Raw genomic sequence first — 26,443 nt, 5'->3', positions numbered from 1 at the left:
AAACCATATGATAATTGACTTTCTCTGTTTGACTTATTTCACGTAGCATAATCTCCTCCAGTCTCATCCATGCTGATGAAAAGTTGGGTATTCATCTTTGCAATGACTGAGTAATATTCCATTGTATATATGAACCACATCTTCTTTATCTGTTCCTCTGTTGAAGGGCATCTCAGCTCCTTCCAGTATGGCTATTGTGGACATGGCTGCTATGAACATTGGGATGCATATTGCCCTTCTTTTCCCTACATCTGTATCGTTGGGGTAAATACCCAATAGTGCAATTGCTGGGTCATAGGGTAGCTCTATTTTTAACTTTTTGAGGCACCTCCACACTGTTTTCCAAAGTGGCTGTACCAACTTGCATTCCCACCAACAGTGTAAGAGGGTTCCCCTTTCTCCACATCCTTGCCAAAATTTGTTGTTTCCTGCCTTGTCAATTTTTGCCATTCTAACTGGTGTAAGGTGGTATCTCAATGTAGTTTTGATTTGAATTTACTGCATTAATGCCGAATGATGATGAATATTTTTTCATTTGTCTGGTAGCCATTTTATGTCTTCTCTGGAGTAGTGTCTGTTCATGTCTTCTGCCCATTTTTTGAATTGATTGTTTTTTGGGTGTTGAGTTGGAGAAGTGCTTTATAGATATTGGATATCAGCCCTTTGTCTGTAGTGTCATTTGCAAATATCTTCCCCCATTCCGTGGGCTGCCTCTTTGTTTTGTTGACTGTTTCCTTTGCTGTGCAGGAGCTTTTTATCTTGATGAAATCCCAAAACTTCATTTTCACTTTTGATTTCCTTGCCTTTGGAGATGTCTCTTGAAAGAAGTTCCTGTGGCCGATGTTGAAGAGGTTACTGCCTATGTTTTCCTCTAGGATTTTGATGGATTCCTGTCTCACATTGAGGTGTTTCATCCATTTTGAGTTTATCTTTGTGTATAGTGTAAGAGAATCGTCAAGTTTCATTCTTCTGTATGTGGCTGTCCAATTTTCCCAGCACCATTTATTGACGAGACTTTTTTCCATTGCATATTTTTTCCTGTGTTGTCGAAGATTATTTAACCATAGAGTTGAGGGTCCATATCTGGGTTCTCTATTCTGTTCCTTTGGTCTATATGTCGGTTTTTGTGCCAGTACCATGCTGTCTTGGTGATCACAGCTTTGTAATATAGCTTGAAATCGGGCAACGTGATGCCCCCAGCTTTGTTTTTCTTTTTCAACATTTCCTTGGCGATTCAGGGTCTCTTCTGATTCCATACAAATTCTAGGATTGTTTGTTCCAGCCCTTTGAAAAATGTCATTGGAATTTTGATCAGTATGGCATTGAAGGTATAGATTGCTCTGGGCAGCATAGACATTTTAACAATGTTTATTTTCGGATCCATGAGCATGGAATGCTTTTCCATCTTTTTGTGTCTTCTTCAATTTCTTTCGTGAGTGTTCTGTAGTTCCTAGAGTATAGATCCTTTACCTCTTTGGTTAGGTTTATTCCCAGGTATCTTATGGATTGTGGTACTATTATAAATGGAATCGATTCTCTAATTTCTCTTTCTATACTTGCATTGTTAGTGTGTAAGTAAGCAACTGATTTCTGTGCATTGATTTTGTATCCTTAAGCATCTGCATTCGGCTCAGGTCATGATACCAGGGTCCTGGGATCGAGCCTCGCATCAGGCTCCCTGCTCCGCAGGAAGCCTGCTTCTCCCTCTCCCACTCCCCCTGCTTGTGTTCCATCTCTCGCTTTGTCTCTCTCTGTCAAATAAATAAATTAAAAATCTTTAAAAAAAAATGTATTGTTGGATCCTGTTAGCTAGGATTTTGTTGAGGATTTTGGAATCCATATTCATCAGGGATATCAGTCTGAAATTCTCCTTTTTGATGGGGTCTTTGCCTGGTTTGGGGATCAAGGTAATGCTGGCCTCATAGAATGAGTCTGGAAGCTTTCCTTCTGTTTCTATTTTTTGAAACAGCTTCAGGAGAATAGGTATTATTTCTTCTTTGAATGTTTGGTAGAATTCCCCAGGGAATCCATCAGGCCCTGGACTCTTGTTTTTTGGGAGGTTTTTGATCACTGCTTCAATCTCGTTAATGGTTATTGATCTATTCAGGTTGTCAATTTCTTCCTGTTTCAGTCTTGGTAGTTTACAGGTTTCCCCAGAAGACATCCATTTCTTCCAAGTTGCTTACTTTATTGTCATATAGTTGTTGGTAATAATTTTTAATAGTTGTTTCTATTTCCTTGGTGTTAGTTGTGATCTCTCCCCTTTTGTTCATAATTTTATTAATTTGGGTCCTTTCTATTTTCTTTTGGATAAGTCTGGCCAGTGGTTTATCAATCTTATTAATTCTTTCAAAGAACCAGCTTCTAGTTTCACTGATCTGCTCTACTCTATTTCTGGTTTCTAATTCATTGATCTCTGCTCTAATCTTAATTATTTCTCTTCTAATGCATGGCTTTGGCATCATTTGTTGTTTCGTCTCCAGTTCTTTAAGGTGTAGAGTTAGTTGGTAAATTCGGGATTTTCTACTTTTTTGAGTGAGGCTTGGATGGCTGTGTATTTCCCCCTTAGGACAGCCTTTGCAGTAGCCCATAGGTTTTGGACCTATGTGTTTTTGTTCTTATTGGTTTCCATGAATTGTTTAAGTTCTTCTTTGATTTCCTGGTTGACCCAAACATTCTTAAGCAGAGTGGTCTTTAATTTTCAAGTGTTTGAATTTCTTCCAAATGTTTTCTTATGATTGAGTTCCAGTTTAAAGCATTATGGTCTGAGAATATGCAGGGAATAATCTCAATCTTTTGGTACCGGTTGAGACCTGATTTGTGACCCAGTATGTGGTGTATTCTCGAGAAAGTTCCATGTGCGCTCAAGAAGAATGAGTATTCTGTTTTTTTAGGGTGGAATGTTCTGTGTATATATTTGAGGTCTATCTGGTCCAGTGTGTCATTCAAAGCTCTTGTTTCTTTGTTGATTTTCTGCTTAGATGATCTGTCTGTTGCTGAGAGTGGAGTGTTTAGGTCTCCTACAATTAACATATTATTATCATTATGTCTCTTTATTTTGGTTAACAGTTGGCTTATGTAGATGGCTGCTCCCATGTTGGGGGCAGAGATATTTACAATTGTTAGGTCTTCTTGTTGGATAGACCCTTTAAGAATGATATAGTGTCCTTCTGTGTCTCTAACTAGTCTTTAGCTTAAAATCTAATTTGTCTGATGTGAGAATTGCTACCCCGGCTTTCTTTTGAGGTCCGTTGCCATGAAAGATGGATCTCCATCCATTCAGTTTCAGTCTGGATGTATCTTTAGGTTCCAAATGAGTCTCTTGTAGACAGCATATGGATGGGTCCTGTCTTTTTATCCAGTCTGCAACACTGTGCCATTTCATGGGAGCTTTTGGCCGTTCATGTTGAGAGTGATTATTGGAAGATATGATTTTATTGTCATCATGTTGCCGGTGAGATCCTTGTTTCTATAGATTGTAATTTTCTGTTCTATATCACTCTTGGGGTCTTTCTCCTGTTATAGAACCTCCCTTAATATTTCTTGCAGGGCTGACTTAGTGGTCACATATTCTTTCAGTTTCTGCCAGTCCTGGAAGCTCTGTATCTCTCCATCCATTCGAAATGACAGCCTTGCCAGATAAAGTGTTCTTGGCTGCATGTTCTTCTCATTTAGTACCCTGTATATGTCTTGCCAGCCCTTTCTGGCTTGCCAGGTCTCTGTGGACAGGTCTGATGTTATTCTGATGTTCCTCCCTCTGTACATAAGGAATCTCTTCCCCCAAGTTCCCTTACGATGGTTTCATTGGTTCTAAGTTTTGTGAGTTTTACTATTACTTGCTGGGGCACTGGTCTATTCTCCTTGATCTTGGGAGGGGTCCTCTCTGCCTCTAGGACAAGAATGCTCGTTTCATTCCCCAGATTAGGGAAGTTCTCAGCTATGATTTGCTCAAATATATCTTCAAGTCCTCTCTCTCTCTCCATCCCCTCAGGGATCCCATTGATTCTGACATTGGAATGTTCCATAGCGTCACTTATTTCTCTAATTCTGTTTTCATGGATATTAAGCTGTTTGTTCCAGGCCTCCTCCTGTTCCTTCTTTTCTCTCTTTGTCTTCTAGATCACTAATTCATTCTTCTCCCTTGTTTACCCTAGCTGTTAGAGTATCTAGATTAGATAGGATCTCACTGATAGTATTTTTAAGTTGTGCCAGATCAGCTCTCTTTTCTGCCTTTAGAGAATCTATGTTACCATTAATCGTTTTCTCCATCCTAGCTATTGTCTTCATAACTGTGACCCTGAAGTCCATTTCCGACATCTAGCTTATATCCGTATCCATCAGTTCTGCATCAGAGGTCTTTCCTGAGTCTTTCCTATTTTGAGTCTTTCCTATTTTGGGGGTTCCTCCTCTTCGTCATTCTGTTGAGGGGTGGTTGAGGGGATGTACAGATTCCAAATTATTGACCAGAACCCAAGCAAGATGCACCTGTTTTATTGGTACCTTAGGGTTGCCAGCCTCTTGTTCTTCTGGCCTGTCTTCTGGGGGAGGGGCCTGCTGCGCTGTTACTCAGCCAACCGTGTTTGGGCCGAGTTGCCCTGCTCCCTGTTTGTGCGTGGGGGGTATGGGCTCAGTGAAAACCGGTTTTGGGGGGGCTTTTGTTCTCTGGTTGCTTTCCCTGGCAGATTTCCATGTCTCTTCCAACACTTAGAGCAGAACTGATCGTTTCCAAACCTCTGCCTCAGAACAGAGAGATCACAGTCTGTTCTTCAGTGAGCTGTCCAGGCCACAGTCTTCATTTCTGTCTGTGCTGCTAAAACTGTGGTGACCTGGGTTGTGTGCCCCACAGCAGCACTCCCAGCCCTCACCTCCAGGTCCAGGCTTGTCTCTGCTCTTTGTGTTTCTAAAACCGCCAGCTGCCCCCAGTTCACACCTGTGCCCTCGGAGCCCCAGGTTTCAATCCGGGGGACTGCCCTAAAGTCCTTTCCCCACCAATACCAGTCTGCAAGCCTTTGCCCAGTCTCCAGCATGGGAGGCTTTTGCACTCCAGTGGCACAGGATCTCGGAGCCTCCCTCCCCGTTCCATTTATCTTCCGATATTTGCCTCTGGAATCACGGCTCCCCACTTCATACCTTGAAACCATCCACCAATGATATTCTGTTTGTAGAGATCCAGATATATCTTCTTACATCTCAGTCTGATTTTGTGGGTGTTCAGATTGGTCTGGTAGATATCCAGCTGAATTCAGGGGACTGATTGAGATAGGATCTCCTACTTCTCTGCCGTCTTTGCCCCAAGAATCCTACATCTTCTTTATCCATTCATCTGTTGATGGACATCTGGGCTCTTTCCATAGTTTGACTATTGTGGACATTGCTGCTATAAACATTGGGGTACAGGTGCCCCTTCAGATCACTACATTTTTATCTTTGGGGTAAATACCCAGTAATATAATTGCTAGGTTGTAGGGTAGCTCTATTTTCAACTTTTTGAGGAACCTCCATACTGTTTTCCAGAGTGGCTGTACCAGTTTGCATTCCCAAAAACAGTGTAAGAGGCTTCCCCTTTCTCTGCATCCTCGCCAACATCTATCATTTCCTGACTTGTTAATTTTAGCCATTGTAACTGGTGTGATGTGGTATCGCTTGTGGTTTTGATTTGTATTTCCTAATGCCGAGTGATGGGGAGCATTTTTTCATGTGTCTATTGGCATTTGTATGTTTTCTTGGGAGAAATGTCTGTTCAAGTTTTCTGCCTAATTCTTGATTCCATTATTTGTTCTTTGGGTGTTGAGTTTGATAAGTTCTTTAAAGATTTTGGATAGTAGCCCATTATCTGATATGTCATTTACAAATATATTCTCCCATTGTTTGTTGTCTTTTGGTTTTGTCAAATGTTTCCTTTGCTGTGCAAAAGCTTTTTATCTTGATGAAGTCCCAGTAGTTCATTTCTGTCTTTGCAGATGTGTCTTGAAGGAAGTTGCTGTGGCCAAGGTCACAGAGGTTGTTGCCTGTGTTATCCTCTAGGATTTTAATGGATTCCTGACTCACATTTAGGTCTTTCATCCATTTTGAGTCTATTTTTGTGTATGGTATAAGGAATTTGTCCAGTTTCATTCTTCTGCATGTGGCTCTTTAATTTTCCCAATGCCATTTGTTGAAGAGACTGTATTTTATCCGCTGGATATTCTTTCCGGCTATGTCAAAGATTAGTTTACCATAGAATTGAGGATCCATTTCTTGGTTCTCCTTCTGTTCCATTGATCTATGTGTTTGTTTTTGTGCCAATACCATACTTTCTTGATGATTACAACTTTGTAATATAGCTTTAAGTCCAGGATTGTGATGCCATCAGTTCTGGTTTTCTTTTTCAACATTCCTTTGGCTATTCAGAGTGTTTTCTGGTTCCATACAAATTTTAGGAATGTTTGTTCCAGCTCTGTGAAAAAAGTTGATGGTGTTTTGATAGGAATTGCATTGAATGGATTGTTTTAGGTAGCATGGACAATTTAACAATATTTGTTCTTCCAGTCCATGAGCATGGAACATTTTTTCTATTTCTTTGTGTCTTCCTCAATGTTTTCATGAGCATTCTATAATTTTCTGAGTACAGATCCTTTGCCTCATTTGTTAGGTTTATTCCTAAGTATATGGCCTTTGGTGCAGTTGTAAATGGGATTGACTCCTTAATTTCTCTTTCTTCTGTGTCATTGTTAGTAGATATAATGCAACTGATTTCTGTGCATTGATTTTATATCCTGCCACATTGCTGAATTCCTGTATGAGTTCTAGCAATTTTGCAGTAGAGTCATTTGGGTTTTTCACATAGAGTTTCATGTCATCTGCAATGTGTGAATTTGACTTCTTATTTGCTGATTAGGATGCCTTTTCTTTCTTTTTGTTCTCTGATTGCTGAGTCTAGGACTTCTAGTACTACATTGAACAACAGTGGTGATAGAGGACATTCCTGTTGTGTTCCTCCTCAGGGGAAAAACTCGCAGTTTTTCCCCATTGAGAATGATATTCACTGTGAGCTTTTCATAGATGGCTTTTATGACACTGAGGTATGTTCCGTCTATCCCTACACTGTGGAGAGTTTTAATCAAGAAAGAATGCTGGGGCGCCTGGGTGGCTCAGTCGGTTGAGCGACTGCCTTCGGCTCAGGTCATGATCCCAGGGTCCTGGGATCGAGTCCCACATCGGGCTCCCTGCTCTGCGGGGAGCCTGCTTCTCCCTCTCCCACTCCCCCTGCTTGTGTTCCCTCTCTCGCTGTGTCTCTCTCTGTCAAATAAATAAATAAAATCTTAAAAAAAAAAAAAGAAAGAATGCTGTATTTTTTTTTAAAGATTTTATTTATTTATTTGAGAGAGAGAATGAGATAGAGAGATCATGAGGGTCAGAGGGAGAAGCAGACTCCCTGCTGAGCAGGGAGTCCGATGCGAGACTCGATCCCGGGACTCCAGGATCATGACCTGAGCCGAAGGCAGTCGCTTAACCAACTGAGCCACCCAGGCGCCCCAGGAATGCTGTATTTTGTCAAATGCTTTCTCTGCATCTATTGAGAGGATCATATGTTTCTTGTCCTTTCTTTTGTTAATATAATGTATCAAATTACTTGATTTGTGGATGTTGAATCGCCCTTGGACCCCAGAAATAAATCCCATGTAGGCGTGGTGAATAATCCTTTTAATGTTCTGTTGGATCCTATTGGCTAGTATTTTGATGAGAATTTTGGCATCCATGTTCATCATGGATATTGGTCTGTAAATCTTTTTGGTGGAGTCTTTGGTTTTGGGATCAATGTAATGCTGGCCTCATAGAAAGAGTTTGGAAGTTTCGTTCCATTTCTATTTTTTGAAACAGCTTCAGAAGAATAGGTATGAATTCTTCAAATGTTTGGTAGGATTCCCCTGGGAAGCCATCTGGCCTTGGACTCTTGTTTGTCAGGAAACTTTTGATTACTTCTTCGTTTCTTTCCTGGTTGTTGGTCTGTTTGGGTTTTCTATTTCTTCCTGTTTCAGTTTTGGTAGTTTATGAATCTAGTAGTTTATCTGTTTCTAGGAATGCATACATTTCTTCCAGATTGTCTAATTTGTCGGCATATAGTTGCTCATAATATGTTCTTATAATTGCTTGTATTTCTTTGGTGTTGTTTGTGATCTTCCTCTTTCATTCATGATTTTGTTGATTTGGGTCATTTCTCTTCTCTTTTTGATAAGTCTGGCCAGGGGTTTATCAATCTTGTTAATTCTTTCAAAGAACCAGCTCCTAGTTTCGTTGATCTGTTCTACTGTTCTTTTAGTTTCTATTTCATTGATTTCTGCTCTGATCTTTATGATTTCTCTTCTCCTGCTGGGTTTAGGCTTTATTTGCTGTTCTTTCTCCAGCTCCTTTAGGTGTAGGGTTAGGTTGTGTACTTGAGACCTTTCTTGTTTCTTGAGAAAGGCTTGTATTGCTATATACTTTCCTCTTAGGACTGCCTTTGCTGCATCCCAAAGATTTTGACCAGTTGTGTTTTCATTTTCATTTGTTTCCATGAACTTTTTAAATTCTTCTTTAATTTCCTGGTTGACCCATTCATTCTTTAGTAGGATGCTCTTTAGCTTCCTTGTATTTGAGTTCTTTCTGACTTTCCTCTTGTGATTGAGTTCCAGGTTCAAAGCATTGTCTGAAAATATGCAGGGAATAATCCCAAACTTTTGGTATCCGTGGAAACCTTATTTGTGACCCACTATGTGATCTCTTCTGGAGAATGTTCCATGTGCACTCAAGAAGAATGTATAGTCTTTTACTTTAGGATGGAATGCTCTGTATATATCTGTTAAGTCCATCTGGTCCTCTGTGTCATTCAAAGCCCTTGTTTTCTTGTTGATCTTCTGCTTAGATGAGCTGTCCATTACTGTGAGTGGGGTGTTAAAGTCCCCTATATTATTGTATTATTATCAATGATTTTCTTATTAATTGGTTTATATATTTGGCTTCTCCCAATTTAGGGGCATAAATATTTACAATCGTTCAGTCTTCTTGTTTAATAGACCCTTTGTTATGATATAGTGTCCTTCTTCATGTCTTGTTACAGTCTTTTGTTTAAAATCTAGTTTGTCTGATAGAAGGATGGCCACTCCAGCTTTCTTTTGATGTCCATTAGCATGATAAATAGTTCTCCACCCCCTCACTTTCAATCTGGAGGTGTCTTTCAGTGTAAAATGAGTCTTTTTGAAGCAGAATATTGATGGGTCTCATTTTTTCATCCATTTTGATATCCTATGTCTTCTGATTGGAGCATTTAGTCCGTTTACATTCAGAGTAATTATTGAAAGATATGAATTTATTGCCACTGTATTGCCTGTAAAGCCCCTGTTTCTATAGAGTGTCTCTGTTCCTTTCTGGTCTATGTTATTCTTGGGTCTCTCTTCACTTACAGGATCCCCCTTAATATTTCTTGCATGGCTGGTTTAGTGATCACATATTCTTTTAGTTTCTCTCTATCCTGGAAGCTCTGCATCTCTCCTTCCATTCTGAATGACAGCCTTTCTGGATAAAGTATTCTTGGCTGCATGTTCTTCTCATTTAGTACACTGAATATGTCATACCAGCCTTTTCTGGACTGCCAGGTCTCTGTGGATAGGTCTGCTGCCTGTCTAATATTTCTTAGGTTATGGACCTCTTGTCCTGAGCTGCTTTCAGGATTTTCTCTTTGTCTCTGAGATATGCATGTTTCACTATTGTATGTTGGGGTGACTTTGAGGGGGGTTTTCTGTGCCTCCTGGATTTGGATGCCTATTTCCTTCCCCAGATTAAGGAATTTCTCTGCTATAGTTTGCTCCAATATACCTCTTGCCCCTCTCTATTTCCCCTTCTTCTGGGATCCCAATTATTCTAATATTGTTTCACTTTCTGGTGTCAGTTATGTCTCAAATTCTCCCCTCATGATCCAGTAGTTATCTTTTTTTTTCTCATCTTCTTTATTCTGTATCATTTTGTCTTCTATATCACTAATTCTCTCTTCTGCCTCATTTATCGTAGTAGTTAGAGCCTCCATTTTTAATAGATTTTATTTATTTATTTGACAGAGAGAGACACAGCGAGAGAGGGAACACAAGCAGGGGGAGTGGGAGAGGGAGAAGCAGGCTTCCCGTGGAGCAGGAAACCCGATGTGGGGCTTGACCCCAGGACCTTGGGATCATGACCTGAGCTGAAGGCAGTTGCTTAATGACTGAGCCACCCAGGCGCCCCAGAGCCTCCATTTTTTATGGCATCTCATTAATAGCCTGTTTTATTTTGACTTGATTAGATTTTAGTTCTTTTATTTCTCCAGAAAATGATTCTCTAGTGTCTTCTATGCTTTTTTCAAGCTCAGCTTGTATCTTTATAATCGGTATTCCGAACTCTAGTTCTGACATCTTACTTATGTCTGTACTGATTAGGTCCCTGGCAGTCAGTACTGCCTGCCTTTTGTTCTCTTTTTTGAGGTGAGTTTTTCCTTCTTGTGATTCTATCCAGAGAAGAATAGATGGACAAGAGAACAAAGTGCTAAAATGGCAATAACAACCCCAGAGAAATATATACTAAACAAATCAGAAGAGACCTGAAACTGAAAAAAATAATTTTTTTTTAAAGAGGATATAATCAGACAGATGAACAGACTAGAGCAATACACTGGATCCTGTGTGTATTTGGGTCCTTTTGCTGGAAAAGTAGATCCCAAAATGTACAGAAAGAAAAACTTATATATGTACAAAAATAAATTAAATACAATGAAAGGATGGAATGTAACTATAAATGAAAATTTAAATACAAAAAAGAGAGAAAAAATAAGGAATATAAACAGTCAGGTGAACAGAACAGAGCAATACACTGTATCCTGAGTGTATTTTGGTCAGTTTGTTAGAAGAAACTACATCTCAAAATTGTAAAGTAAGAAAAACTTTTTTTTTTTTACTCTTCTTTTGTTTTCTATTTCATTGATTTCTGCTCCTCCTTATTATTTCTCTTCTTCTGCCGGATTTAGTCTTTATTTGCTGTTCTTTCTCCTTCCCCTTTAGGTATAAGGTTAGGTCATACCACCCTGAATGTGCCTGATCTCATCTAGAAAGATATTCTTATGGCCAGTGTCAAAGAGGTTACTGCCTCAGTTGTCTCTTAGGATATTTATGGTTTCCTGTCTTAATTTAGGTCTTTAATCCATTTTTTGGTCTGTAATCCATTTTGTGTATTTTTTTGTATGGTGTTAGAAAGTGGTCCAGTTTCATTCTCTTGCGTGTTGCTGTCCTGTTGTCCCAACACCATTTGTTAAAGACTTTTTTTCATTGGATATTCTTTCCTGCTTTGTCAACGATTAATTGACCATAGATTTGTGGGTTCATTTCTGGGTTTTCTATTCTGTTCTACTGAACTATGTGTCTATTTTTGTGCCACTACTATGTTGTCTTGATCATTCCAGTTTTGTAATATAAGTTGAAGTCTGGAATTGTGATGCCTCCAGCTTTGCTTTTCTTTTTCAAGATTGCTTTGGCTGTTTGGGGTCTTTTGTGGTTCCATACAAATTTTAGGATTGTTTGTTCTAACTCTGAAAAATGCTGGTGGTGTTTTGATTGCATTAAGTGTGTAGATTGCTTTGGGTACTATAGAGATTTTTATAGTATTTGTTCTTGCAATCCATGTCATCTCTATTTTTCAACAAAATTTATTAATTTCATAGAGAAAACTCACATGAATATATAATAAACATATTATTTGATATAATCACTAGCTCTAAGACACAGAACAACTAGCTGAACTATTGCATGAAAAATTAATGAAACCATTCGGAATGTATCAGATGTGTTTTTGTGATCCAGAAATATACTTCTCTTCCCAAAACATATAAAGCTTTGATGTAAAATATAAATCCATCTTGCTTTCATGAGAGCATATATTATCTTACCATCTTTTGCATGGAAAGGAAGCAATTATCATAGATATTAAAAGCACAATCTCTAGAGTAAGAATACCAACTGTACTACTTACTAGTTTTGTGATGTTGGGCAAATTATAGTATATTTGCCTTAGTGTCCTCATCTTCAAAATAGAAAGAGTAATATCTACCTCATAGAGTCAGTGTCAGGATGAAAAGACAGTATTGTGTATAGTACATATTAGGCTCTCTATACAATATTAATCTTAAATTTTGTTGTCTGTGTCTGGTTTTTCTAAGAGGAGGAGTGAAAACTCATTAGGGTCAGGGATCATATCTTCAAAGTTTTTTTTTTTTTTAATGACCCATGTTACTCAATCACCTTATTAATAGCCATTTACTTAATGCTTGCTAATTGCAAAAGACTTTGCCTTTGACATTACATGAATCTATTATTGAAAAGATTTAAATGATCTAAGCTTTTACATTGTGAACATTTGTGAGATTATTGGAAATACAACTGTCTTTTGGATAATAAAACCGAATTTATACTGAGTAATACCAGATAATGTGTATTTCTTTCTCAGGTTCTTATGCAACAGGGCTATGATGCTGCTTGTGATATTTGGAGCCTGGGTGTCCTTTTTTACACGATGCTGGCTGGGTAAGAAATAATAATACACATCATAATTTGAATTTCATCTATATATCTCTATCTGTAAAGAAATGGATAGATGAAAATAGCCTTAAGTAAAATGATATGAACATTTTAAAATATCTATTGTTTATTTATAAAATGTGAAAACATGAAGTAAGGTATTTGATGAGGCATTATTCAGATATATAAATTAAAAGAATTTTCAACTAGAACTAAAACTTTTAAAAATAAAGCACATATTTTTATTTTGGTATTTTACTTTCAGTCCATTAAGGTTTGAAAATGTTTACTTGAACATAAAATAATTTCTTCTTTTAATGGGTGTTTGCCCATTGAGCTTGTTGATACTGATTTAAATTTTTAAAATATTTGAATTCTGGCTTTCCTGGTGGTAGAGATTAAGTAAGACTGAGCTTTATAAAAAATATAAATAGCAACAGAATACTAAACTACAGAAACATACACAGCAGCCTTCTCTGAAAAAGATAAATACTAAAAAAAAAAGGAATAATTGGATTATTTTACTATTGGTAATTTACAAATAATATAAGTGCTGTTTTACTCTTAATAATAATGTTATTTAAGAATAAATATGGCTGTAGAAAAAGGCATAGAATGGAATTTGAAGAATTATAATGTAATTATATAATATACTTAGGTGTGACTTTTTAAAGAAGGCATTTAGTATAATTTAAATATTCTTGACATAACAGGAGTGTTGTAAATATGTTATGAATATTGTGACTGAATTATTTATTGACTTGGTGGTAATTACATGTATCAGTGTATTCCAAATATTTATAGATATGCTATGTACTTATACAAAATATTTAGTTATAGACCACAGGAAGTACTAAAGCGAAGAGTAGTTATCTCTACTTAATTGTTACATAAGAGAATTAAGCATTAGCATATTAAGATATCTTCCTCATACTTCTTAACCATAAGCCTTTCTATTCCCAAATTTGAATACCATTTTCAGTTCCACCTGTTAGAATGTTACAAAACTGATCACTTTTGTTATTCCATAATTAATTTTTAAACTACTTTAACTTTGTACAATCTATTTGTCTTCAACTATAGAGGTTTTTTGTTATATTGATATAAATATTTAAACCATTGTTTATAGACATTAATTAAAATATTGTTAACCTGTTCCCGTGGATAATACTGATAAAATGCTAATGAATAAATTTGAACTAATCAATAAATACATTCTAAATATATAAAATTGATGATTTCTTCATAGTAAGTATATTTGGTTTGCTAACTTATGCCTGGGAGAATACAAAATTTGCATGTTTTATTCTGGTCCAATTTTAAGCCTATAGCTTTACATAAAATGCCACCTTTATTTTATTTTACATTGATTAACTGATCAAAGGAAAAAATATCAATGTAGGCAAGACTCAATTAATTCATTAGAATTAAGTTCATTGAAATATAAAATTTGATATGAAGAATGAAGGAAAATATTAGATGATACTCTTAATTTGCTGTAGTAAATATTTGCATGTTGTCTTATCCTCTTCACTTTTAATTAGATTTAATTTGTATGTTAGGCCCTAATGTCTATTAAAATCTATTTTATTAATAGCTACACTCCATTTGCTAATGGCCCCAATGATACTCCTGAAGAGATACTGCTACGTATAGGCAATGGCAAGTTCTCATTGAGTGGTGGAAACTGGGACAATATTTCAGATGGAGCAAAGGTATAAATTATAAATATCTTTTGTTGCATTCACTTTAAATTGCTAAAACCTTTAAGTTGTAGCCTAGTCTGTATTTGCAGAGTATCTGATGGTGTTTATATGTCAGTATTTGTTTTTAAGTCAACTCACATTTATATGTGGTTTGAACAAGATGAAGCCTGACTTTTTTTTCTTCCATGCTTCTAGGCGATATTTCTCTCATATCAGTTCATATGTGTTCAAGGAATATAAACTATTTTCAGTATTAACCAAAACTAAAAATGTAAATCTACTGGGGGAAAACACAAATTTAAAGCCAACTAGAGCTGATTTCTGTATTTAGTGTATTTTTACACATCATTTCTTCTTTAGCACAGACATTGACTAGTGATTATGCAGTTTTATGCTAACTTATTCTTTGAGAATATACAAACTTTTTATCAGTACCACCTAGATATTTATTATTGAAAACTTAGAGCTGTCCAATAGAAATATAATGTAAGCCACATATGTAATTTAAAAATTTCTAGCGGCCACATTAAAAAACAAAAAAGAAACAGGTGAAATTAATTTTAAGAATATCTTTTATTTAACCTGGTATATCCACAATATATCATTTCAATATCTAAACAGTATAAAAATTAATAAGATATTTTACATTCTTTTTTTTATACTAAGTCTTCAGAACCTGCTGTGTAGTTTATACTTAGAGCCCATATAAATTTGGACTACCCACATTTTTCAAAAATTATTTTTCTTTTTCATTAATTTTTTGTGTATAGTTGACACACAATGTTACATTAGTTTCAGGTATACAGCATAGTGATTCAACTAGTTTATACACTATACTATGCTCACCACAAGTTGGACTACCCACATTTTAAAAGGCTTAATAGCCACATATGGCTAGTGGCTGCCATAGTAGGCTGTACAGTTCCAGTGTAACCGGCCTGATTTAATTTAGGGGAAAAAAATTGATCAAACCTTGACTATGAACTCTTTTAACATATATAATTTAAAAATTTTGAGTTTTAAAACAAAAATCCACAGGCTGTCAGCATGTGGTTTATAGGGTCCTGAAGCTTTTAAGCTGCAATTTGAAGTAGAAAACAATTTAAGACAAAAGGAATTGCTTATACTTAATAGCTGCTAATTATAAAACATAACTGTCTCAAGAATACTAGCTTATCTGTAGAGTATATTGTGGAGTAAATCTCATATCCTAATTATTATAGAGTAAATAAATCAGGGATTTGATTGTAACTACCTTTTAAACATTAGAAAAACACATAAGGAATTATGTTTGGATCTTGGCTATGAGACAAGTGTACTGTGTGGTATAGTAAAAAAACACCCGATTGGAAGCCAGGAGTACTGACTATTAGTTTGTGAACTACTAACTAGCTGCCTCAGTTTTCTCATCTATAAAATTTGGGGACTAAATTCTCCAAAATTCCATTTCTTTGCAGTTTGTTTTATTTATAATTTGTTGTATTTCTCCATGTAAAGTGATTGAAACTACTAGTATTCAATAAATACATGTATGTTCTAGTCAGCCAGTTTGTTTGTCAGAAAATGCATTTTCCCAAGGAGTAAGTCCAGTGTTTAAAGCTATACATATGATCCTCTTGCATTTCTTTTAAAAAAATAACAAGCAACAGTGAATGTAATGCTGAAATAGAGATTCATATGACAATTATGCTTAGATTTCAGTTTTCCATGTTCCATGTGTTTTATGTTTGAGTCTGTCTAGTGCTTAAGAAATAATAATACAGGACACCTGGGTGGCTCAGTTGGTTAAGCGTCTGCCTTTGGCTCAGGTCATGCTTCCAGGGTCCTGGGATTGAGCCTGCTTCTCCCTCTGCTGCTCCCCCTGCTAAAAAATAAAGAAATAATAATACATATTAAAGCTTAGTTTTATTCTCCCCTCCTCTTTTAGTGTGATATTCTGGAGTAATTAACATAGGAAAAGATATTGGGGGATATTGTTGAAATATTTCACAAGGTCTTTCATGTATTCCTTTTTTATGGATCAAGTGACTTTAGTTCTATCTTTGAAATTTTTCTGAAAACGGTGGCAAATGCTGAGCAAAGGAACTTACATGAACCTTCTAAAAAAAAAAAACCACCTATCTCCTGTACATTTTAACAGTTTGATTTTTTTGATTGTTTTAAATTACTGATAAAGGTAAACTATTCTTCAGTTGCCCATAACTCCTTAAACCAGCACCCCTTAGTTGTGAGAATTGTGGAATTTGCTATCATCTCTTTTCTTTTTTTTTTTATTTAAATTTAATTAGCCAACATATAGTACATCACTAGTTTTTGGCGTACTGTTCAATGATCCATTAGTTGCATATAACACCCAGTGCTCATCACATCATGTGCCCTCCTTAATGTTCATCACCCAGTTACCCCAACCCTCCACCCACCTACCTTTCCACAGCACTCAGTTTTGTTTTGTTTTGTTTTGTTTTGTTTTCCTGGAGTCAAGAGTCTCTCATGGTTTGGCTTACAATCATCTGTTGACAGTTGCTTTACTTAATTGCAGTTCATTACAATTTTTAAATGTTCTTCTTGCTATTGGTGAATGCCAACACCAGAAGCATATAAAAGATGATTCTCTTTGCCTCCTGTCCATGCAGAGTTCATAAACTTTGTTCATTCAGTTAAAGTGTGGTAGGTGTGAGAGGTGATAGTTTTATGTGTTTTATTGCTACAACAGTTTCAGCTAACTCCTCACCTCCAAACTGCAGGCTTCAAGAACATTGGCATTTTACTGCTTCCCTTTTGGAAAACAGGGAAGACAAAAAGTATCTTGTAAACTAAGCAAAAGTAGAAGAGGCAAGAGTAATGAAAATCTCATGGTGTCACTCCATGTAAACACAATAATACCTGATTAATTAGACTGTTCTGTCTAAATTTTATAATATTTTAAGTAAACAAAGTGTTACTTTTTTCAAGTACATAGACCTTTAACCAACAAAGAGTTGACTAGTAGAAGTTCTTATGGGACAATTATTTATGACCTCTTCCCTCATCTCCTGTAAAAAAAGCAAATTCTACATGTCCTCTACTGTGTTCCCATTACTATGTTGTATGTATTTTATTAGAGCACTTAACACATTCTCCTTTGTCATGTATTTGTGTGCATTTTTATTCTTCCTCCTCAGTGTTTAAATGTCATACTCATTTTTACATTCTCTAACACACTTAGCATAATACTTAATTGAATACTTTTTCATAAACTAATCTTTTCTTCAGATATACCTTCCATTGTTAATTTGCACACTAAGATTTTTCTGTCCATATATAAAGATAGATACTGTCCTATTGTGAATGACTAAATTTGCAATAAGTGGCCAGATTTTACATAAATATTTATTTTTCATTTTGGCTTGAACATTCTTTTAATAGAAGAGTCTTTGTTTACGTATTTCAAAGTCATAGATTTCTGGAGCTGGAAGGGACCTGGTCCATCATTGTGTAGTTAGATAAGCCAAGGTGTGTATAATTTATCTTGTCCATGGTCATACACCAATAAATGGCAGAGCTGGAGTTGATTTTCAGTCCAGTATTCTTTTCATTCTACTATAAGATAGAGAAAACTTTCTGGAGAAAAAAGGCTTTATTAGTTTGCCTTATGTAAGTAGAATGAAAGAGAGGTCTATAAACCTTTAATCATAACAGCAAAGGTGTTCTTGTTCACCCAGTTCTTTTATATAATATGAAAATTAAGTATACTGAAACTTAACATTTACATAATCTATATTACAGAACAGCTTAATACTTAAAATATTATAATGAAATCCTTTTAGAACTTCTAGTACCATAGCTTTTATTTTATTTGTTAATTTATTTTTTTTTGCCAAGCATGTTTCTTTATTTTTTTATTATGTTACGTTAATCACCATACATTACATCATTAGTTTTTGATGTAGTGTTCCATGATTCATTGTTTGCATATAACACCCAGTGCTCCATTCAGTACGTGCCCTCTTTAATACCCATCACCATGCTAACCTATCCCCCCACCCCCTCCCCTCTAGAACCCTCAGTTTGTTTCTCAGAGTCCATAGTCTCTCATGGTTCGTCTCCCCCTCTGCCTTCCCCCCCTTCAATTTTCCCTTCCTACTATCTTCTTTTTTTTAACATATAATGTATTATTTGTTTCAGAGGTACAGGTCTGTGATTCAACAGTCTTGCGCAATTCACAGCGCTCACCATAGCACAGACCCTCCCCAATGTCTATCACCCAGGTACCCCATGCCTCCCACCGCCCACCACTCCAGCAACCCTCAGTTTGTTTCCTGAGATTAAGAATTCCTCATATCAGTGAGATCATATGATACATATCTTTCTCTGATTGACTTATTTCGCTCAGCATAATACCTTCCAGTTCCATCCACGTCATTGCAAATGGCAAGATTTCATTCCTTTGGATGGCTGCATAATATTCCATTATATATATATATATATTATATAATGGAATATATATATATATATATATAATGGAATATAATATATATATATATATCACATCTTCTTTATCCATTCATCTGTCGATGGACATCTTGGCTCTTTCCATAGTTTGGCTATTGTGGACATTGCTGCTATAAACATCGGGGTGCACGTACCCCTTCGGATCACTACATTTGAATCTTTGGGGTAAAGAACCAGTAGTGCAATTGCTGGGTCGTATGGTAGCTCTATTTTCAACTTTTTGAGGAACCTCCATACTGTTTTCCAGAGTGGCTGCACCAGCTTGCATTCCCACCAATAGTGTAGGAGGGTTCCCCTTTCTCTGCATCCTCTCCAACATCTGTCATTTCCTGACTTGTTAATTTTAGCCATTCTGAATGGTGTGAGGTGGTATCTCATTGAGGTTTTGATTTGGATTTCCCTGATGCCGAGTGATGTTGAGCACTTTTTCATGTGTCTGTTGGCCATTTGGATGTCTTCTTTGGAAAAAAAAAAGTGTCTATTCATGTCTTCTGCCCATTTCTTGATTGGATTATTTGTTCTTTGGGTGTTGAGTTTGATAAGTTTTTACAGATTTTGGATACTAGCCCTTTATCTGATATGTCATTTGCAAATATCTTCTCCCATTCTGTTGGTTATCTTTTGGTTTTGTTGACTGTTTCTTTTGCTGTGCAAAAGCTTTTTATCTTGATGAAGTCCCAGTAGTTCATTTTTGCCCTTGCTTCCCTTGCCTTTGGTGATGTTTCTAGGAAGAAGTTGCTGCAGCTGAGGTCGAAGAGGTTACTGCCTGTGTTCTCCTCAAGGATTTTGATGGACTCCTGTCTCACATTTAGGTCTTTCATCCATTTTGAATCTATTTTTGTTTGTGGTGTCAGGAAATTGTCCAGTTTCATTCTTCTGCATGTGGCTTTCAAATTTTCCCAGCACCATTTGTTGAAGAGACTGTGTTTTTTCCACTGGACATTCTTTCCTGCTTTGTCGAAGATTAGTTGGCCATAGAGTTGAGGGTCCATTTCTGGGCTCTCTATTCTGTTCCATTGATCTATGTGTCTGTTTTTGTGCCAGTACCATACTGTCTTGATGATGACAGCTTTGTAATAGAGCTTGAAGTCCGAAATTGTGATGCCACCAGCTTTCCTTTTCTTTTTCAACATTCCTCTGGCTATTTGGGGTCTTTTCTGGTTCCATACAAATTTTAGGATTATTTGTTCCATTTCTGTGAAAAAGGTGGATGGTACTTTGATAGGGATTGCATTAAGTGTGTAGATTGCTCTAGGTAGCATTGACATCTTCACAATATTTGTTCTTCCAATCCATGAGCATGGAACGTTTTTCCATTTCTTTGTGTCTCCCTCAATTTCTTTCATGAGTGTTTTATAGTTTTCTGAGTACAGATTCTGTGCCTCTTTGGTTAGATTTATTCCTAGGGATCTTATGATTTTGGGTGCAATTGTAAATGGGATTGACTCCTTAATTTCTCTTTCTTCGGTCTTGTTGTTGGAGTATAGGAATGCCACTGATTTCTGTGCATTGATTTTATATCCTGCCACTTTACTGAATTCCTGTATGAGTTCTAGCAGTTTTGGGGTGGAGTCTTTTGGGTTTTCCACAAAAAAATATCATATCATCTGCCAAGAGTGAGAGTTTGACTTCTTCTTTGCTGATTTGGATGCCTTTAATTTCTTTTTGTTGTCTGATTGCTGTGGCTAGGACTTCTAACACTATGTTTAATAGCAGTGGTGATAGTGGACATCCCTGCCGTGTTCCTGACCTTGGGGGAAAACTCTCAACAGCGCTATACCTCATTACTCAGTGCTCATCATGATAAGTGTACTTTTAATCCCCTTCACCTATTTCACCCATCCCCCAACCCATTTCCACTTTGATATACTTTGTTTTAAACGAGTACCCTCAGTTATTTTTTTTCAACAGGAACATTTTTTACTTGACACATAGTTAACAATACATGGTTCTAAAAGATACATATAAAACATTCCATCTAAGAAAAGTAGAATATTCATTTTCTTCAAGTACAGAAAAATACCCTGGTTAAATCACATAAAAAGAGACATAACAAATACTACAAATTTAAGATGACTGAAATCATACCAAGTATATTCCAACCACAATGGTACAAGACTAAAAATCAACAATAAAACCAAGCTAGAAAATCTACAATGTAATTATTAAATATTTAGTATGTAAATATTAAACAACACACTATTGTACAAGCAGTGGACCAATTAAGAAATAAAACATCAAATATAATATTTCTGCAAACAAAAGAAAAAGAAACAATATTCCAAAACCTGTGGGATGCAGTAAAAGAAGACATTAGAGTAAAATTTCTTCTATATATGTTTGTATTAAGTAAAGTTCAACTCTGCCCAAGGACCAAACACTGCCCACTGCACACAAGGAGAGACTCTTCAGATGACTGGCCTGAAGGATAAAGCACCCAGAACACAGCAGCCGAGTGACTGCAATGCATAAAAGAGACATTCCCTGAAGCACCAGACCCTGGACACTATATGACCTCTTCTGTATAAAGCTACTCTCAGAAGCAGGACACAAAACAGGCTCTTCTAACACAGAGAAGACAGAGACTTAGACAAAATGCTGAGACAGAGGAATTCATCTCAAATTAAACAAGATAAGGTCACAGCCAGATATCTAAGTGAAACAGATATAAGCAATATGCCTAATGGAGAATTTAAAGCCACAATCATAGGGATACTTGCTGGGTTTGAGAAAAGAATGTAAGACTTCAGGGAGACACTTACCACAGAGATAAAAGAGATAAAAAAACAGAAATGGAAAATGCAATAAATATCTGAAACAGACCGGATGCAATGAACACAAGGAAGGAAGAAGCAGAGGGAAAAAATGTGATACAGAAGATAAAGTAATAGAAAATAATGAAGCTGAACAAAAGAGAGAACAAAGAATTGTGGAACATGAGAATAGATTTAGGGAACACAGTGACTCCATCAAACATAATAACACTCATAGGAGTCCCAGAAGAAGAAGAGAGAGAAAAGGGGACAGAAAATTTATTTCATTAATAATAGCCAAAAACTTCCCTAATCTGGGGAAAGAAATAGATATCTAAATCTAGGAGACACAGAGAAATCCTATCAAAATCAACAAAAGCAGGGCAACACCAAGACATATCATGGTTAAATTTGCAAAATATAACAACAAAGAAAAAATCCTACAGGCAGAAGACAGAAGTCCCTAACTTACAAAGGAAGACACTGTAGGTTAGGTGCAGCTCTCTAAACATAAAGTTGGCAAGCAAGATATATTCAACATGCTAAATGGTAGAAATTTGAAGGCAAGAATACTCTATTCAGCAAGACTATCATTCAGAATAGAAGGAGAGAGAAAGTTTCTCAGACAAACAAATGAAAGGAGTTCATGACTACTAAGCCAGCCCTGCAAAAGATACTAAAGGGGACTCTGAGTGGAAGGGAAAGACCAAAAGTGAAAAAGACTAGACAGGAATGAGAAAATCTCCAGAAACAATGACAAAACAAGTGATAAAATGGCACTACATACATATCTATCAATAATTACTCTGAGTGTAAGTGGATTAAATGCTCCAACCAAAAGACATGGGGTATAAGAATGGATTAAAAAAAAAAAAAAAAAAGACCAATCGACATGTTGCCTACAAGACTCATTTTAGACTGAAAGACACCTGCAGATTGAAAGTGGGGGGATAGAGAAACATTTATCATTGCAAATGGACATCAAAAGAAAGCTGGAGTAGCAATACTTATATCAGACCAACCAGAATTTAAACCAAAGACCCTAACAAGAGATGAAGAAAGGCACTATATCGATATAAAAGTGACTGTCTAATAAGAAGATCTAACAAGTGTAAATATTTTTGCCCCCAACTTGGGAACATTCAAATATATAAAACACTTGGTAACAAAAATAAAGGAACATATTGATAATAATACAATAATAGTAGGGGACTTTAACACTCCACTTAAAGTAATGGATATATCATCTAAGCAGAAAATCAACATTGAAACAATGGCTTTGAATGACACACTGGACCTAATGGACTTAACCAGGTATATTGAAAACATTTCATCTTAAAGCAGCAGAGTACACATTCTCTTCAACTCTGCATGGGACATTTTCCAGAATATATTACATATTGGGTCACAAGTCAGGCCTCAAAAAAATACAAAAAGTTTTAGATCATACCATGCATATTTTCAGACTACAATGATAAACTTGGAGTCAACCACAAGAAAAAAATATGGAAAGACCACAAACACATGGAGGTTAAATAACATGCTACTAATCAATGAATGGGTGAACCAGGAAATCAAAGAAGAAATAAAAAATAAATAAATAGAAACAAATGAAAATGAAAACACAACAGTTGAAAGCCTGTGGGATGTAGCAACAGTGGTCATAAGCAGGAAGTATAGAGCAATACAGGCCTATATCAAAAAGTAAGAAAAATCCAAAATAAACATCCTAACCTTACACCTAAAGGAGTTAGAAAAAGAACAACAAAAACGTCTTAAGCCAGAAGAAGATGGGAAATAATAAAAATTAGAGCAGAAATAAATCACATAGAAACTAAAAAAAAAAAAAAAAAAAAAGTAGAACAGATTAATGAAACCAGGAGCTGGTTGTTTGAAAAAATTAATGAAATTGAAAAAAAAACCCTATCCAGACTTATCAAAAAGAAGAGAAAGGACCCAAATGAATAAAATCACAAATAAGAGAGGAGTAATAACAACCAACACCACAGAAATACAAACAATTTAAGAGAATAGTATGAAAAATTGTATGCCGAAAAATTGGACAACCTGGAAGAAATGGATAAATTCCTGGAAACATATAAACTGCCAAAATTGAAACAGGAAGAAATAGAAACCTTAAAGAGACTGATAACCAGTAAAAAAATTCAGTCAGTAATCAAAAATCTCCCAACAAAAGTTCAGGACAAAGGGAATTCACACATGAATTCTACCAAAAATTTAAAGAAGAGATAATACCTTTTCTTCTCAAACTATTCAAAAAATTAGAAATGGACTGAAAACTTACAAATGCATTCTACGAGGCCAGAATTACCCTCATACCAAAACCAAATAAACACTCCACCAAAAAAGAGAACCATAGGCCAATATTCCTGATGAAAATGCATGCAAAAATTCTAAACAAAATACTAACAAATCAAATCCAATAGTACTCCTCATGATCAAATGGGATTTTTTTCCTGGGTTGCAAGGATGGTTCAATATTCACAAATCAATCAACATGAGATACCACATTAATAAAAGAAAGGATAAGAGCCATATGATCCTTTCAGCAGATGCAGAAAAAACATTTGACAAAGTAGAACATCCATTCATGATTAAAACCGTCAACAAAGAAGAGTTAGCGGGAACATACCTCAACATCACAAAGGCCGTATATAAAAAAAGCCCCACAGATAATATCATCCTCAATGGGGAAAGACTGAGTGCTTTTCCTCTGTGGTTATGAACAAGACAGGGATGCCACTCTCACCACTTTTATTTAATATACTGCTGGAACTCCTAGCCACAGCAAGCAGACAACACAAAGAAAGAAAAGGCATCCAAATTAGCTAGGAAAAAATCAGATTTTCACTACCTGCAGATGACATGGTACTCTATATAGAAAACCCAAAAGACTCCACCAAAAAATTGCTAGAACTGACAAATTCAGTATAGTCACAGGGTACAAAAATCAATAGACAGGAAGCTGTTGCATTTCTATATATGAGTAATGAAGCAACAGAAGTAGAAATCAAGGAATTGATTCCATTTACAACTGCACCAAAAGCCGTAAGATACCTGGGAATAAACCTAACCAAAGAAGTGAAAGACCTGTACTCTGAAAACTATGAAACACTGATGAAAGAAATTGAAGACGACACAAAGAAATGGAAAACATTCCTTGCTTGTGGATTAAAAGAACAAATATTATTAAAATGTCCATACTACTCAAAGCAATCTACACATTGAAATATTCCCTATCAAAATACCAACAGCATTTTTCACAGAGCTAGAACAAACAATCCTAAAATTTGTGTGGAACCACAAAAGACCCTGAATAGCCAAAGCAACCTTGATAAAGAAAAAAAAAGCAAGACTCTAGGCATCACAATTCCAGACTTAATATTATACTACATTCTCAATAGTGTAAGAGAACTACCCTTTCTCCACATCCTCACTAATATCTGTTGTTTCTTGTGTTGTGATTTTAGCCATTCTGACTGGTGTGAGGTGATATCTCATTATAGTTTTTATTTGTATTTCCCTGATAGTCAGTGATGTTGAGCATCTTTTCATGTGTGTTGTCATCTGGATGTCTTCTTTGGAAAAAAATGTCTATTGGCATCTTTTTCCCATTGTTTTAATTGGATTGTTTCTTGGCTGTTGAATTTTATAAGTGCTTTTTATATTTTGGATACTACCCTTTACCAGACATGTCATTTGCAAATATCTTCTTCCACCCCATGGGATGCCTTTTAGTTTTGTTGATCATTTACTTCACTGTGCAGAAGCTTTTTATTTTGATGAAGTCCCAATAATTTATTTTTGTTTTTGTTTCCCTTGCCTCAGGAGACATATCTAGTAAGAAGTTGCAATGGCTGATGTCAAAGAGGTTACTGCCTGTGCTCCCCTCTAGGATTTTGATGGTTTCCTGCCTCACATTTAGCTCTTTCATCCATTTTGAATTTATTTTTGTGTATGGTATAAGAAAGTGTTCCAGTTTCCTTCTTTTGCATGTTGCTGTCCAGTTTTCCCAACACCATTTGTTGAAGAGAACATCTTTTTTTCCATATAGTTGTGGGTTAATTTCTGGGTTTTCTACTCTGTTCCATTGATCTATGTGTCTGTTTTTGTGCTAGTACCGTACTGTCTTGATCACTGCAGCTTTGTAATAGAGCTTCAAGTCTACAATTGTTATGCCTCCAGCTTTGCTTGACTTTTTCAATGTTGTGTTGGCTATTCAATGTCTTTTGTGGTTACACACAAATTTTAGGATTGATTGTGTGTTCTAGCTCTGTGAAAAATGCTGGTGGTATTTTGATAGGGATTGTATTGGACGTGTAGATTACTTTAGGTAGTATGGACTTTTTAACAATATTTGTTCCAATCCACAAGCAAGGAATGTTTTCCATTTCTTTGTGTCATCTTCAATTTCTTTCATCAGTGTTTCATAGTTTTCAGAGTACAGGTCTTTCACTTCTTTGGTTAGGTTTATTCCTAGGTATCTTATGGCTTTTGGTACAATTGTAAATGGGATTGATTCCTTGATTTCTACTTCTGTTGCTTCATTACTTATGTATAGAAATGCAACAGATTTCTGCATATTGAATTTGTATCTTGTGACTTTACTGAGTTCACGTATCAGTTCTAGCAATTTTTTGGTGGAGTCTTTTAGGTTTTCTATATATAGTATCATGTCATCAGCAATTAATGAAAGTTTGACTTCTCTGCAGATTTGGATGCTTTGTATTTCTTTCTTTCTTTCTTTCTTTCTTTCTTTCTTTCTTTCTTTCTTTCTTTCTTTCTTTTCTTCTTCTTTCTTTCTTTCCTTTCCTTTCTTTCCTTTCTTTCTTTTTTTTTTTTTTTTCTGATTCCTGTGGCTAGGACTTCAGTAACATGTTAAGTAACAGTGGTGAGAGTGGACATCCCTGTCTTGTCCTGA

At 36.0% G+C, this 26,443-nt stretch overlaps 1 protein-coding gene across 1 annotated transcript in view; it reads left to right on the top strand.

Moving 5' to 3' along the window:
* Positions 1-26,443, top strand: part of RPS6KA6 (ribosomal protein S6 kinase A6) — a 194,883-nt gene that overhangs the window by 157,970 nt on the left and 10,470 nt on the right. Inside the window, exons 19-20 of the mRNA XM_064574293.1 lie at positions 12,481-12,557; positions 14,149-14,266. Coding sequence (XP_064430363.1) covers positions 12,481-12,557; positions 14,149-14,266 — 195 coding nt within the window. The remainder of the gene's footprint in view (positions 1-12,480; positions 12,558-14,148; positions 14,267-26,443) is intronic.

This window comes from Mirounga angustirostris, unplaced genomic scaffold (assembly GCF_029215605.1).
Source record: "Mirounga angustirostris isolate CCGP_5_RB_7025 unplaced genomic scaffold, mMirAng1.0.hap1 SCAF_11, whole genome shotgun sequence".
NCBI lineage: Eukaryota > Metazoa > Chordata > Mammalia > Carnivora > Phocidae > Mirounga > Mirounga angustirostris.
Note: the sequence above shows the minus strand (reverse complement) of the source record. Positions and strands in the feature narration are given on the sequence as shown.